Source organism: Lonchura striata, chromosome 3 (assembly GCF_050655825.1).
Source record: "Lonchura striata isolate lonStrDom1 chromosome 3, ASM5065582v1, whole genome shotgun sequence".
In the NCBI taxonomy this organism is placed as follows: Eukaryota; Metazoa; Chordata; class Aves; order Passeriformes; family Estrildidae; genus Lonchura; species Lonchura striata.
In genome coordinates, this window is record NC_140705.1 from 60,669,727 (window position 1) to 60,684,979 (window position 15,253).

General features: G+C 48.9%; 1 protein-coding gene across 2 annotated transcripts in view; it reads left to right on the top strand.

The window, feature by feature from the left end:
• Positions 1 to 15,253, top strand: part of TMEM181 (transmembrane protein 181) — a 41,294-nt gene continuing 26,041 nt past the window's right edge. Inside the window, exon 1 of one of the 2 annotated variants that reach the window (XM_021540428.3) lies at positions 1 to 220. In XM_021540428.3, the coding sequence (XP_021396103.1) occupies positions 90 to 220 (131 nt within the window). In that variant the 5' untranslated portion in view covers positions 1 to 89. Of the gene's footprint in view, positions 221 to 13,933; positions 14,068 to 15,253 lie in introns of those variants that run through there. The other variant, XM_077782152.2, reaches the window with a different exon arrangement.

Consider the following 15,253-nt stretch of genomic DNA (forward strand, 5'->3'; position numbering starts at 1 on the left):
CCGCCCCCGCCCCGCGGCCGCTCAGCGCCGGCGGGCTCCGGCGGGGCTCCATGGCGGAGCGCGGGGCCTGAGGCGGCGGCGTGGGCGGCATGGAGGCGGATTTCGCCGCCTTCGGGAGCCCGCTGTGCGGCGAGGTCAAGCGCTTCTGCCGGCGGGTGCGGGAGACGTACCGGGAGATCCAGGAGGACCTCACGCCCTACAAGGATGATCGTTACTACCGGTACTGCGGGCGCGGCTCCGGCCGGGATCGGGGCCGTCTCGGGGGGCGAGCGGGGGCTTGGCTCCGGGCATCACACGAGGAGCCCCCGGCTGAGCGCTGGGAGCGGCCGCCCAGCCCCGGGGGATGTGCTCTGGCAGCGCCCCCCGATCAGACAAGGCTGCCCCACGCCTCTCTTCCTGCCCTCACCTGTTAACACCCATACACAGGCAATTTCCATCTGCGTCCCTCTGTGCTACGACTTTTCCACTGACGTAGCAAGCGAGGTGGATGAGTTCTAGAGGCAGCCGCGAAACAATCCTGGAATAAATAGGATAGGAATAGATTAGGAAAATGAGAGTGGTTGGCAAAGGTTGAGGTCAGACAGGACAGATCCACTGGGTGGGCTACACCCACATTTCTTCAGAGCCTTGCCCTGTCTGCTGTTTCCGTGACTGACCAGTGATGGCTGGAGAGTATGGATGGTTTGAGATTACAAAAGGCTAGGAAGGGCTCCAAGGGTGCTGGATGCCTTGGTTATAAATGAATTGAAGGAAGGTTGAATTGAACTGAATTGGAGGAAGGTTCTGAGAAAGTACAATGAACATCAGGAGAAACAGGTGCCAGGAACTATGGAGAGAATGGATGCTGTTCAGCCACACAAATACAAGTTGGGGAGTAGTTATATGACACTTTTTGTCTTAAAAAGGTATATACATTTTAATCTTTTATAAAATTATCTCTTTCAACAATGACATTTTCTTATACACATGAAAAAGGTAAATGTACAGCAGAAGCATAAGATGTGAGAGTTACACCACCTACTTTAGTCAACATTCCAGACCTTAGTGCAAGCTATGTCCACACTTCAAGGGCCTGCCAGTGGAAGAGAGGATAAGACAGGGATCTGGATAATCAAAAGTCTTGAAAGCATAGCTTTGAGGAAAATTTGAGATTACTCCCCCAAAATAACAAACATTGAAGTTGGAAGAATAGGAATTTCTGTAAAGAGAAACTTCATGTTCATCTTTGACAAAATGTTACAGAGTAATACTAACTGAAGCAATAAAAGTTCTTGTTAGATATCAAGAAAAAAAATCTGAATGGGAAGGATGGCAAAACACTACAAGAAAGGATTATCCAGAGAGACTCCAGCATCTCCATCATTGCAAGGTTTAAAAAACTTTGACAAACACATGCCAGAAAAGTCTTAGATCTGGTAGATGCTGTCCTAGGACAGAAGGAAAGATGAGGTACCTTGTAAGGTCTCTTTCAGCCCTATTTTACTGTACATCTGGGCAGTCTGCTTCTGCAGAATACCCCAGCTGTTCTGCTTAAATAATTTGACTTCAGAATGTGGTTTTTCTCAGTGAAGGGGCAGGTGATCCATTAGATTGCATTTGCTCATTATTCACAACATCAAAGACTACAGAGTCACAGAGCTTGGAAACACTGCCTGACAGCTTGGCAGAATCTAATAAAACCACAGTCTTTCCTGGCAAAACAGTGGCTCCTTACACTTGAGTGTGGTGGGAGAAGCCATGGGAGCTGATAAGGAGTGATAGAAATGTACCTGTGTGCATCTGGCAGTGCAATAAGGAATACTGGCACTGGAATGGAGAAAGAGGGGAGACATTAACTTGTTGAATTAACAAATAAGAGGTCCTGGGAGAGGCCTTTGTTCAGCTTTATTTCTAGAAAAATCTTGAGCTCCCCAAGATAAGCTATTATTAATTCATTTTTATGACCTTAAGAGTGTATGGAGGAACTTTCTGCATTGAAAAGATGCTACCTCAGTGAATCAAATGTGCCTGCAGAGTTAGTGCTAGATTGCCTTTTATTCAGTGACAATGAGGTATCAGCTGCTGGTCATCTAGAATGGAATGGAGTAATACTAGACTCTTAGCATGGAAATAATACTTCCTGACTTACAAGTCATGCTAGTAATTCTCTGCAATCCCAAGATCTTAACCTAGAGTGACCTGGTGTAAAGTGAGTTTCTGTTACTGCCACTGCATATCTGCTGTTCTGGTGAGTGCACTGTAGATGGATGTAGCAATGGCACCTTGCTTTTTAGATTCCTGGTGTGGAGGAGGGTTCCTTGATGCTACCATGCATTCTTGTTACAGGCAACTCCCACTTAGAGGAAGGAGACTTAGATTTTTGATCCTCTTGTCCCTCTTTGTTTTAGTCAGGATGTTTGGTCAGGTTATAAATGAGCATACTCTGGGATGTAATGTAGAGACTTACTGCTCTGACAGCAGATGACAATTCCCCTGCCTCTCTAAGCCATTTTGAGTAGACTATTGGTATGAAAACAGCTTACTACCAATTTTACTAAAACACATTTTTATCTCTTTGACATGCTAGCAATGAGATACCAAAGCTTATCAGAAGACACCAAGCTTCCCAATCAGCTGACAGATATTTTTCAGTGAGAATTTCATAACTCTATCACCTAGCTGGTGTTGAAGAGTTCAGCTTGCTGGGAACATTTTGATAGACAAGTGTCTATCTGATAGACAGGAGAGAGCAGGAGGGTACTCTCTGACATCAGAGTTGCATAACTGCAACATGGCATTCCTGAAAAATCAATTTCTAGGTTAATGAACATGTTCCACTGGCCAATCAGCTTATACAGGGAAGCACAGTGTTGATGCTGAATTTAGTAGTAATACACAGAGACTGTGATAAATGTCCTTCAGTCTGCCCTGCTTTACACAAGGGATAAACTTTAAACTCCTATCATATAATAATATGACATTTTGTGCATCAAAAAGAAAAGACTATATATAGGACATCACAAAAAGTATTTTTTAACTTGCAGCTTTAATTAATGCTTGATGTTACATAGACAACCTTCAAACCATAGGGGAAAATTTCATTGACTGTGGTTCTGCTCCTTTGGCAAAAAGACCAGAGAATACCACATCACTTGACTCAGGAATAAAGAGAAGCTGTTCATTTTTCCTTAGAGAACTGGTACCTATGTGCTTCTGAGGAGAAACTCGAAGTTGCTAGAGAAGGCTGTTGTGATAAAATATACATTTATTCACAGCAATATACATCTTCTACCCAGGGCTTAAAGTGCAAGTCTGTGAGAAGCTGTGGGGTCAACAAGACCTTGTTGGACATCTGCAGTCAAATTCCTGGAAGGTTCATGCTGCCTTCAGCCTTGACCCAGTGTCTTGGTTAGACAAGACAGGAGTCTGTGAAAGAGGGTAAAGCTTCTTGTGCAATGGAGAACGGCAAACCCCCCTCCCTCTGAATTACGAGGATCTTTAAATTAAAAGGCTCTCAGGCAAAGATATGGGAGTGGGAGTAACAATTCTTTACTAGGAGAAAACTAGACAACAATTTAAAAAGGAAAATGCAATCGGTACAAACAAAACTAGTGAAAGAAAAAGTTTAGAACTTGAGGAATGCCAGTATCAGGTTTTGCTGGGACAATTGCTTTCTCTTGCAATAGTTGATGAGTTGCAGCTGAAGTGGTGATCTTTAGAAGGGTATAATTTTCTTCTGAAGATCTGGTGGCAGTGGGGGCCGGTCTTCCTCTGCGCCGGGGTTGCCTCTGAGCTCCGCCGCCGCCGCCTCTGCGCGCGCCGGCTGCTTCGCTGCGAGTGCCGCCGAAGAGAGAGCGAGAGAGAGCTGCTTTCTCTGGGAATCCCGCGAAGAGAGAGAGAGCTGCTTCTTTCGGAGTCTCGCAAAGAAGAGGGAGAGCTGCTTCTCTCGGAGTCCCGCAAAGAAGAGGGAGAGCTGTTTTTTTCGGAGTCTCGCAAAGAAGAGGGAGAGCTGCTTTTCTCGGAATTTCCCGAAGAGAGAGTGAGAGAGCTGCTTCTCTCGGAGTCCCGCGAAGAAGAGAGAGAGCTGCTTCTCTCGGAGTCCCGCAAAGAAGAGGGAGAGCTGCTTCTCTCGGAATCCCGCGAAGAGAGAGTGAGAGAGCTGCTTCTTTCGGAGTCCCGCGAAGAAGAGGGAGAGCTGCTTCCCCCCTCTGGGTGGGACCCCTCACGGCGTTACATTTTTTTCAGCCTTTCATTGAATCAGTTAAAGGTGTATACACAAACCATTGTCTCTGAGAGAGATAACAAAAAACTTGTCTAACCGGTTCGCCTTCGACAGATGGCAAATGGAATACAAGCTTATCTTACAACCTAGGACATTATCCACCCCTTATTCTATTTCCATCTGCACACCATGAAATCTTACACCCAGTTCTTTCTTAAGACTAAGTTTCCCTGTGGTACACAGCGGGTCTCCCCATCTTCTTGCATTACCTACCAAGTGTAACCAGGTCTTTGAGCAAAGACAATCCTACGAATGGGTTGGTCTTTGCCTGAGGTGGGATTAATTTAAACAGTTTTCCCTAAAATACCTTTCATATGTACTACAGGGACTTTATTTCCATCTACTGCGTGTAAGGGTTCTGACTGAGCAGGGCCAGCTCGATTGACAGACCCCTGGGTGTTGACCATCCAGGTTGCTTTTGCCAGGTTAATTTTCCAGTTTCTAAATGTTCCCCCACCGAGTGCTTTCAGGGTAGTCTTAAGGAGTCCGTTGCACCGTTCAACTTTGCTGGCAGCTGGAGCATGATAGGGAATATGATATATCTATTCGATACCATGTTCTCTGGCCCAGGTGTTGATAAGGCTGTTCTTGAAATGGGTGCCGTTGTCAGACTTAATTCTCTCAGGGGTGCCGTGTCTCTACAGGACTTGTTTTTCTAAGCCTAAGATGGTGTTCCGGGCAGTGGCATGAGGTACAGGGAAAGTCTCCAGCCATCTAGTGGTGGCTTCTACCATGGTTAGCACGTAGCGCTTGCCTTGGCGTGTCTGGGGCAGTGTGATGTAGTCAATTTGCCAGGCTTCTCCATACTTGTACTTGGACCACCGCCCACCATACCATAGGGGCTTTACCCTTTTGGCTTGTTTGATGGCAGCACACGTCTCACAGTCATGGATAACTTGGGAAACACTGTCCATGGTTAGATTCACTTTTCGGTCTCGTGCCTACTTGTAGGTGGCATCTCTGCCCTGATGACCTGAGGCATCATGAGCCCATCGAGCCAGGAACAACTCCCCCTTATGGTGCCAATCTAAGTCTATCTTTGACACCTCTATTTTTGCTGCTTGATCTACCTGCTCGTTGTTTCGGTGCTCCTCATTAGCCTGACTTTTGGGGACATGGGCATCTACATGACGGACTTTCACCGTCAGCTTTTCCACCCGAGAGGCAATGTCTTTCCATATATCAGCAGCTCAGATTGGCTTTCTTCTACGTTGCCAGTTGGCCTTTCTCCACCTTCTCAGCCAGCCCCACAGAGCATTGGCTACCATTCATGAATCAGTATAAAGGTAGAGCTTTGGCTACTTTTCCCTTTTAGCAATGTCCAGAGCCAGCTGAACGGCTTTGAGTTCAGCGAGTTGGCTCGATTCACTTTCTCTTTCGGTAGCTTGTGCAACTTGGCGTGTGGGGTTTCATATGGCTGCTTTTCACTTCCGGTTCATCCCTACGATGCGACAGGAACCGTCAGTGAAAAGAGCGTAGCAGGTCTCTTCTGCTGGTAGTTGGTTGTATGGTGGAGCTTCTTCAGCCCTTGCCACTTGTACCTGCTCCTCATCATCAGTGAGACCAAAGTTTTTACCTTCTGGCCAGTTCGTAATTATCTCCAAAATCCCAGGGCGATTCAGGTTTCCAATACGGGCGCGTTGAGTGATGAGGGCAATCCATTTGCTCCATGTGGCGTCAGTGGCATGGTGGGTAGTAGGAACCTTTCCTTTAAACATCTACCCCAGCACCGGTAGTCGGGGTGCCAGGAGGAGTTGTGTTTCTGTGCCAATTACTTCCGAGGCTGCTTGAACTCCTTCAAAGGCAGCCAAGATTTCCTTCTCTGTGGGAGTGTAGTTGGCTTCAGACCCTCTGTAACTTCGGCTTCAGAATCCCAGTGGTCGGCCTCGAGTCTCTCCAGGCACTTTCTGCCAAAGGCTTTAAGACAACCCATGGTTCCCGGCTGCAGAGTAGAGCACATTCTTGACCTCTGGTCCCGTTCTGACTGGGCCAAGGGCTACAGCATGAGCGATCTCCTGCTTGATCTGGGTGAAGGCTTGTTGCTGCTCAGGGCCCCAGTGGAAATCATTCTTCTTTCGGGTAACCAGATAAAGAGGGCTCACAATCTGGCTATATTCAGGAATGTGCATTCTTCAGAAACCTATGGCACCCAGGAAAGCTTGTGTTTCCTTTTTGCTGGTTGGTGGGGACATAGCTGTGATCTTGTTGATGACCTCAGTGGGAATCTGGCGCCGTCCATCTTGCCATTTCACTCCCAGGAACTGGATTTTTCGGGCAGGTCCCTTGACTTTGCTCTTCTTGACGGCAAAGCCAGCTTCTAGTAGTATCTGGATGATCTTCTCACCTTTCTCAAACACTTCTGCCGCTGTGCTCTCCCACACAATGATGTTATCAATGTATTGCAGGTGTTCTGGAGCCTCACCCTTTTCTAGTGCAGCCTGGATCAGTCCATGGCAGATGGTGGGGCTGTGTTTCCACCCCTGGGGCAGTCGGTTCCAGGTGTACTGCACGCCCCTCCAGGTGAAAGCAAACTGAGGCCTGCATTCTGCTGCCAGAGGAATGGAGAAAAACGCATTAGCAATATCAATGGTGGCATACCACTTTGCTGCCTTGGACTCCAGCTCGTACTGGAGTTCCAGCATGTCCGGCACAGCAGCGCTCAGCGGTGGAGTCACTTCATTTAAGCTACGATAGTCTACAGTCAATCTCCATTTTTTGTCAGATTTGCGCACAGGCCAGATGGGGCTGTTGAAGGGTGAGTGGGTTTTGCTGACCACCCCTTGGCTTTCCAGCTCCCGAATTATTTTGTGGATGGGGATCACGGCATCTCGATCCGTCCGATACTGCCGGCGGTGCACTGTCGAGGTCGCAATTGGCACGCGTTGTTCTTCTACCCTTAGGAGTCCTACTGCAGAGGGGTTTTCTGACAGTCCAGGCAAGGTGTTCAATTGTTTAATGTCTTCTGCCTCTACAGCGGCTATTCTAAAAGCCCACCTGAGTCCCTTTGGGTCTTTGTAATATCCGTTCCGGAGGAAGTCTATACCTAGGATACACGGAGCATCTGGGCCAGTCACTATAGGGTGTTTCTTCCACTCCTTCCCAGTCAGGCTCACCTCAGCTTCTACCAGAGTCAATTGTTGTGATCCCCCTGTCACACCAGCAATGGAAACAGGCTCTGCCCCCACATGTCTCGATGGTATCAGAGTACACTGTGCACCAGTATCAACTAAAGCATCATATTTTTGTGGCTCTGATGTGCCAGGCCATCGGATCCACACTGTCTAGAAGATCCGGTTTTCCCGTGCCTCTCCCTGGCTAGAGACAGGGCCCCTCTAACACTGGTTATCATTCCTTTCCTGGGCATACATACTAGAGGTCCCTTCAAGGGGGTCTGACAGATCGTACCCACAAGCTTGGTCACGGGAGGTTGAGGCTACCTTCACTTTGGTGGAACTCCCCCGGTTAGAGTTTCCCTCCTTGAGTTGACGGACCCGTGCTGCCAGGACAGAGGTGGGTTTCCCATCCCACCTCCCCATGTCTTCCCCATGGTCACGCAGGAAGAACCACAGATTAGCCCTTGGGGTGTACCCTCTCTCTCTAGCTGGGGATTGTTGGGTGCTGATTCTGGGGCCTGTGACTCTCACGGGTGCTGTATTAACCTTCCTTATCTCTTCCCTCATCTCCTCTTTAAACTCCTTAATCACAGCTGAGATATGAGCCTGCATTGGGCCATTAATCATACTCTCATAATTCCTAAGTTTGTTGGCAACAGAACCTATTGTCTCCCGGTGGGTGTCAGCATTGATCGTTGCAATGAAGGTGGCGTATTGAGATGGCCCAAGATTTGCCAGACTCCACAGCATTTGTTCTGTACACCTGACCTTGTCAGGGTCATTATTGTGTCGTCCATCCCTCCCAAAGAGTACCTCCAATACTGCCACTTCTCTCAGCTGTTGGATTTCTTCTTCGAGGGTCTTCCAGCGCATTTTATGATGGTGCTCTTGCATTCTCTCTCTGTGGATAAACCTCTCCCTGACACTCATTAAGAGCCGCTCCCAGAGAGAAAGGGACCCTGGTTCCCTTACAAAAACCTGATTTATACCCGAGTCCTGGGTCAAGGGTCTCAAGTTCCTTGCCTCACCACTGTCCAGCTGCACGCCTGTACCCATAAGATCTCAAACCCGGAGTAGCCAGGTAGCATAAGCCTCACGCCCTCGTCGCACAATGTCTTTATGCAGATTGCGAAGACTTTCGTACGTCAGGGACTCGGTGATGATAGCAATCTCTGGCTCCCCTGTGGGTTGTGAGGTTCTTCCATTCCTGTCCCTATCTGCAGGGTGCTCTGCTTTCACCTTAGACTTCCTTGTTTTTACCGGGGCCACTGCTGCTGACCGTGACTGCCCTTGTGGTTCAGCTGGAACCTGGACAGTTGTAACATTAGTGGGTTCCACAGCTGTACTATTAGACTGTCTCTCTTCAAGGCAAAGGGCCGGTTTCTCACCAGCTGGGGAAATGCACTCCTTCAGCATTTCTCGTATTTCCTTAACCAGAACCCTCACCCAATCTGGGCGGTTCATTTCTGAGGTGGGCTGTGGGGCAGGGTCAGGCTCTGGAGCAGCAGCATTTCGAGTCTGTGGTGTAGGTGTGAGGGTAGTTATCCAGGTTAATCTTCTCTTATCTCTGAATGCTAAATATAACAGGACTATCAGCAACACCACCCATTGTATGGTATCATTAGCACTTAAAAAGGATCTTAACCCTTTGAGAACTGGTGGAACAGACCCAAAAAGATGGTTAAAAGGTTGAGAGAAAGTTTGCCCAGGTGCTATTTCCTCGCAGTAGGTACCGTTATTAAAGTAACCCCAAAAACATACAGTTAACGTGTGATAGCTATGAATCCATGTACCTGCCTTCCAGAGGAAATTAAAGATCCATGAATTCCTCACCCAATTAACCCAGAAGCCAAACTTGATAACAGACACCGTAGCCTTAGTCATAGGACCCATTTTTAGATAAGGGTCTGCAAATGGGAAAAGTATAGCTACGATCACATGCCACTCAAACCAAGGTAAACTAGACCACATGGTGATGCTGAAGATGTTTTTACACACAACAAAACTAAATTACTTAAGAACTGTTAATCCTTTTTCCCTCTCAATGCCCTCGGGCCCCACGTTGGGCGCCAAATTCTGTCTTGGTTAGACAAGACAGGAGTCTGTGAAAGAGGGTAAAGCTTCCTGTGCAATGGAGAACGGCAAACCCCCCTCCCTCTGAATTACGAGGATCTTTAAATTAAAAGGCTCTCAGGCAAAGATATGGGAGTGGGAGTAACAATTCTTTACTAGGAGAAAACTAGACAACAATTTAAAAAGGAAAATGCAATCGGTACAAACAAAACTAGTGAAAGAAAAAGTTTAGAACTTGAGGAATGCCAGTATCAGGTTTTGCTGGGACAATTGCTTTCTCTTGCAATAGTTGATGAGTTGCAGCTGAAGTGGTGATCTTTAGAAGGGTATAATTTTCCTCTGAAGATCTGGTGGCAGTGGGGGCCGGTCTTCCTCTGCGCCGGGGTTGCCTCTGAGCTCCGCCGCCGCCGCCTCTGCGCGCGCCGGCTGCTTCGCTGCGAGTGCCGCCGAAGAGAGAGCGAGAGAGAGCTGCTTTCCCCGGGAATCCCGCGAAGAGAGAGAGAGCTGCTTCTCTCGGAGTCTCGCAAAGAAGAGGGAGAGCTGCTTCTCTCGGAGTCCCGCAAAGAAGAGGGAGAGCTGTTTTTCTCGGAGTCTCGCAAAGAAGAGGAAGAGCTGCTTCTCTCGGAATTTCCCGAAGAGAGAGTGAGAGAGCTGCTTCTCTCGGAGTCCCGCGAAGAAGAGAGAGAGCTGCTTCTCTCGGAGTCCCGCAAAGAAGAGGGAGAGCTGCTTCTCTCGGAATCCCGCGAAGAGAGAGTGAGAGAGCTGCTTCTCTCGGAGTCCCGCGAAGAAGAGGGAGAGCTGCTTCCCCCCTCTGGGTGGGACCCCTCACGGCGTTACATTTTTTTCAGCCTTTCATTGAATCAGTTAAAGGTGTATACACAAACCATTGTCTCTGAGAGAGATAACAAAAAACTTGTCTAACCGGTTCGCCTTCGACAGATGGCAAATGGAATACAAGCTTATCTTACAACCCAGGACACCCAGGCAGGATCGTCAGTGGCTGCTTTGAGCCACAGCTGGCACCCTTCTCTTGTTCTTGCAGGGTCCTGGCAATTGGAAGAACCTGAATGACCCCAGTGTGAAGTATACAGCTAGGGCCAGAAGGCTTGAAAGAGAGAAGAGGATGAGGCTAACACCATAGCTTCATGATTGCTTTAAGTTGCCATAAGCTGGCTCTGTGGCTGGAAAAAGCCATCCTAGCTCTCATTTCCCTGGTCACACATTTCTGCTCTTTCCTCATCTGCCCACAATTAATCCTTTATGTGTACACTGACTGAGCAACTGATTCCTAAGTGACCTTTAACTCAGATGATTTTCATTATTTGATTCACCAGTCTCCTGCACTAACATGAGTGCTGGCAAAATTGAAAGAGCTCCAGCTAGAGAGAGGCTGGATTTCACCTATTGTCACTGAAGCTGTAGGTGTGAGCCATGAAAGTGTAAACTGGCCATGAAAGTACAGCTTTAGTGCTAAGGTGCTCCATTTAAGTAGAATGCCAGCTGAGTGAGTATTCAGCCTCCTATTGATAGCTCAGTCTGCCTTCTCTTGCAAGCCTCATTCATCACACACTGTCCAGCTCCTACAACTGATGAGGCAGACAGCAGCTTCTTGCACTAGTTCATCCCAGAGCACGTCAGACAAAGCACTGAGTGGCACCTTCTTGGAAGAAGCAGAGAGAGACTGACTGACTCTGTGAAGAGAGAGCAGTTTCAGTGTCTTCCCTCCAAGTGTTCAGTTTGTAAACTCAGTGCCAAAATTTTCACAAAGAATAGCATGAAATGTACAGGTTTGCAGTGTATTCACAACCCTTTGTAAGCTAGTAGATGACAAAGAGAAATGTGGTCCTATGGCTAACTGAAGTGAGCTGGATTTCAAGCTCTGCCACCCACACTGTTCTCCAAGTGACTTTTGGCAAGGCTCAGTCTCTGTGCTTCAGGTTTCCTACCTACTCAATGAGGTTTGAGGATAATAAATTCATGTTAGCAAGACACCTGAGTGCCAGAGGGATTGGAGCAGTCCTTGGAACAGCTCAGTTGTGTGCACATAAACAGAAGTGTAACTCCAGAGAGTCATAACTCCATAACCATGCTTCCCAGAACACTGGGAATGGTCACAGATGCTGTAAGCACCATTCCATCATTTTCTGGCCAGGGAGAGCTTGTTGGAGAAGCCTGAAGTGTGCTGAAAGCAACACAATGCATGTCATAGTCATCCATGACCTAATGACCAACTGTGGCTTGGCAGTGATGATAACTTGTTCTGAGCAGATACAGTTTGTTAAGTTGTCCTGATTACTCAAAGCTTTATTTTCTTCCCCCCCAGTTAATTGTCTACAGTTTAAACTCTCATTGATTAAAAATACATGGTCTCCTTTTCTTCATCAATTGGTACTATGTATTTCTCAAGGCAGCTATTTTTATGAGATTATTAAGTGATCATCAGTGCTGTAAATTACTGATGGCATAAATACCAGTATCAATGACTAAACTAATTTCCAGCATGTTTTTAGGTTTAGTGATGTTACACAAGAGCCATACTGGGTCCCACAGGTCACAGTAGTGACATAACTGCCCCCAGAGTAATGGAATAAAATGAATAATATTATTAACCCTAAGTACATTTAAAAAGGAAATGCAATAAGACTAAGTATCATCTAAGTAGGCTTTTAATGAAATTATTTAACTGTTGAAGAGATAATTTTAAAATTATTTGTTGACTGATCTATCTCAGTATTTCTTGGGGGGTCATCTCAAAGACGCTCTGCCTTCTGTATATGACAAACAACAAAGCCAGGCAGTTACTCTGAATTTCATTCAAGACTAATACCTGTACATCAGGTATTCCCACGTGTTTTAGTAACTGCAGTGCTGACTTTCTATGAGCAGATGTTAGAGCTATCAAAAGTGACTACAAAACATAATTTGTCTAAAACCTTATACCTTTCTACTGTTTACCATCCCTACCCAGGTTGTTAATCTTTGTTGCCTAGTCTTAGGACATTTAACATAAATTCAGAACAAAAATCCAATTTTATCTTAACATTGTGCGAGGACAGAACACTGTTAGGTATGAACTAGAGATTCTTATTACATAGTGTGTGTAAAGTAGTCGCTTACTCCTAGGATTTAACTTCTGTTGCCTGTGAGCTGACTGAATTCTCTGCAAACACAATACACCAATCACATCCCTTGAATACCATAAAGCTTTGTGCAGATGACTGCAGTGACAGCATTTTAATTCCACTGAAAGAGCTGGTAAACAAAATATTTTATGACCCAGGTGGCACTAAACATGTGTATGTTCAGCATGGATACATCACATTGGGCCTTTTGACTAAAATGGATGGGTTTAGTCTGGATTCAGAACCATTTCTGCGTCCTAAGTATTTTCTATTTATATGGTTTAATTTCCCTCTGCTACCTCTGGTTGCTACTACTACAGCACAAGCTCATAAAGCACACTAGAAATGTGGAAAATACTGCTGTTATCCCAACACAATAACACACTTGGCCTCATAACCAAATAGAGGCTGGTTCAACTAGACAAGCGCTGAGGTTCTATGAAGTTCAACTAGATCAAGTGCTGGGTCCTACACTTTGGTCACAGCTCCATGCAGTGCTATAGGTGGGAGAAGAGTAGCTGGGAAGTGGCTCAGTGGGAGAGGACCTGTGGATGCTGGTCAGCATCTGAGTACAAGCCAGCCACGTGGCCAGTGTGACCCAGGTGGCCATGTGTGACCCGGGTGGCCAAGAAGGCCAATGGCATCCTGGCCTGGACCAGCAATGGTGTGGCCAGCAGGACCAGGGCAGGGATTGTCTCCCTGTTCTCAGCACTGGTGAGGCTGTGCCTTAAATCCTGGGATCAGTTCTGGGCCCCTCACTACAGGGAGGCATTGAGGGGCTGGAGCGTGTCCAGAGAAGGGCAATGGAGCTGGGGAAGGTCTGGAGCACAGCTGAGGAGCCGGGGGTGTTTGGTCCGGAGAAAAGGAGGCTCAGGGGTGCCCTCATTGCCCTCTACAGCTGCCTTGAAGGAGGGTGCAGGAGGTGAGGGCTGGTCTCTCCTCCCAGGGACCCAGACCCAGAGGAAATGGCTTCTAACTGCACCAGAGCAGGTTCAGGTTGGACATTAGGAGGAATTTTTTCACAGAAAGGGTGATTAGACATTGGAACGGGCTGTCCGGGTGGACTGTCAAGTCACTATCTTTAAAGGCGTTTAAGGCAAGACTGACGTGGCACTCAGCCCCATGGTGTACCTGACGCGGTGCTGGTTGGACTCGATGATCTTGGGGATCTTTTCCAACCTAGCTGGCTCCCTGATGCTGCGTTACGGTGATTTTGAGCCCGCGGCGCTGCAAGCCGGCTCACCAGAGCCAAGCTGCCGCCGTACCGCACCGCCTCCCGCCGCCCGTGTCCCCTCGGGCTCGCCGTAGCTCCCCCCCCCCCCCCCCCCTCAGCTCCCCCGCGGCCGGGGCGCGGCGGGGCCCGTGACGTGTGCGGGGCCGCGTGGCGGCCGCGCGGTGACGCACGCGGAAGGCGTCGCGCGGCGCCGGCTGTGCCACGGCGGCGGCGGCGGCGCGCGGCGGAGGCGCGGGCAGCGCGCGCGCGGCGCGCGATGGAGCCGTGAGTCGGGGCGGGGAGGGCGGCGCGCGCGGGGGCCGCGAGCCCGAGGGGGGCCCCGAGCCCGAGGGGGGCCCCGAGCCCGAGGGGCGCCGCGAGCCCGAGGGGCGCCCCGAGCCCGAGGGGGACCCCGAGCCCGAGGGGGGCCCCGAGCCCGAGGGGCGCCGCGAGCCCGAGGGGCGCCCCGAGCCCGAGGGGGACCCCGAGCCCGAGGGGGGCCCCGAGCCCGAGGGGCGCCGCGAGCCCGAGGGGCGCCCCGAGCCCGAGGGGGGCCCCGAGCCCGAGGGGGCCCCGAGCCCGAGGGGCGCCCCGAGCCCGAGGGGGGCCGCGAGCCCGAGCGGCGCCCCGAGCCCGAGGGGGACCCCGAGCCCGAGGGGGGCCCGTCCGGGAGAGCGAACTCGCCCACGGAATCGCCGAACGGGCCAGCTCGGGAGGGACCGCCGTCACTGGCCGTCTGCTCAGCCTGCCTGCTCAGGCACGGTCACTCCTAGGGCACCTGGCACAGGGCTGTGTCCTGACGGGTCTTGAGTGTCTCCGGGGAGGGAGGCCCCTCAATGTCTTTGGGCAGTCCGAGTCTAATTCATTTTATACTCGTTATGCTCCTTAAGGAAATCAGCGCGCCGAGGGTTAAATGAATGTTTCTGAGGTTGTGGTTCGCCACTCAGGACCCCGAGGGTGGCTGTCCATTTCTTTAGAGTTTGCCTCTTACATGGCGAATAAAACCTCCCCTCACTCCCGTTATCTAAGATCTCAGGTTGTTTGTTAAAGGAGAAATAAAACCTTGTTTTCCCGGATATTTCTTCGCATGAACAGAGTCATAGCTGTGATTAATTATACAGACTTAAATGAATACGATGAACAACAACTAAAAAACCAAAAAGCCAAACCCACCCAGTGCTCACATACAAAGGCAAAGCATAGCCATGTTTATCTGTCAGTTGTCATGTAGAAATTCTGTATAGTACTGGCAATGTTAATTTTATGCTTCTTTTTGTATAGTCATGTGCTGCCTCATTAGCTATTAACCCTTGTGGAATACATTTGCAAGAAGAAATTCAAGGTCTTCTGAGGGGCACCAAAGCAGGCAATGTATTTAAATCGTGAACAAGTGCGGGGTGTATGGATAGCCCCAGTACTGTCAATGTGGGTAGCATATATAATTATTCAAATCAAAGTGGGTTTGATGGTT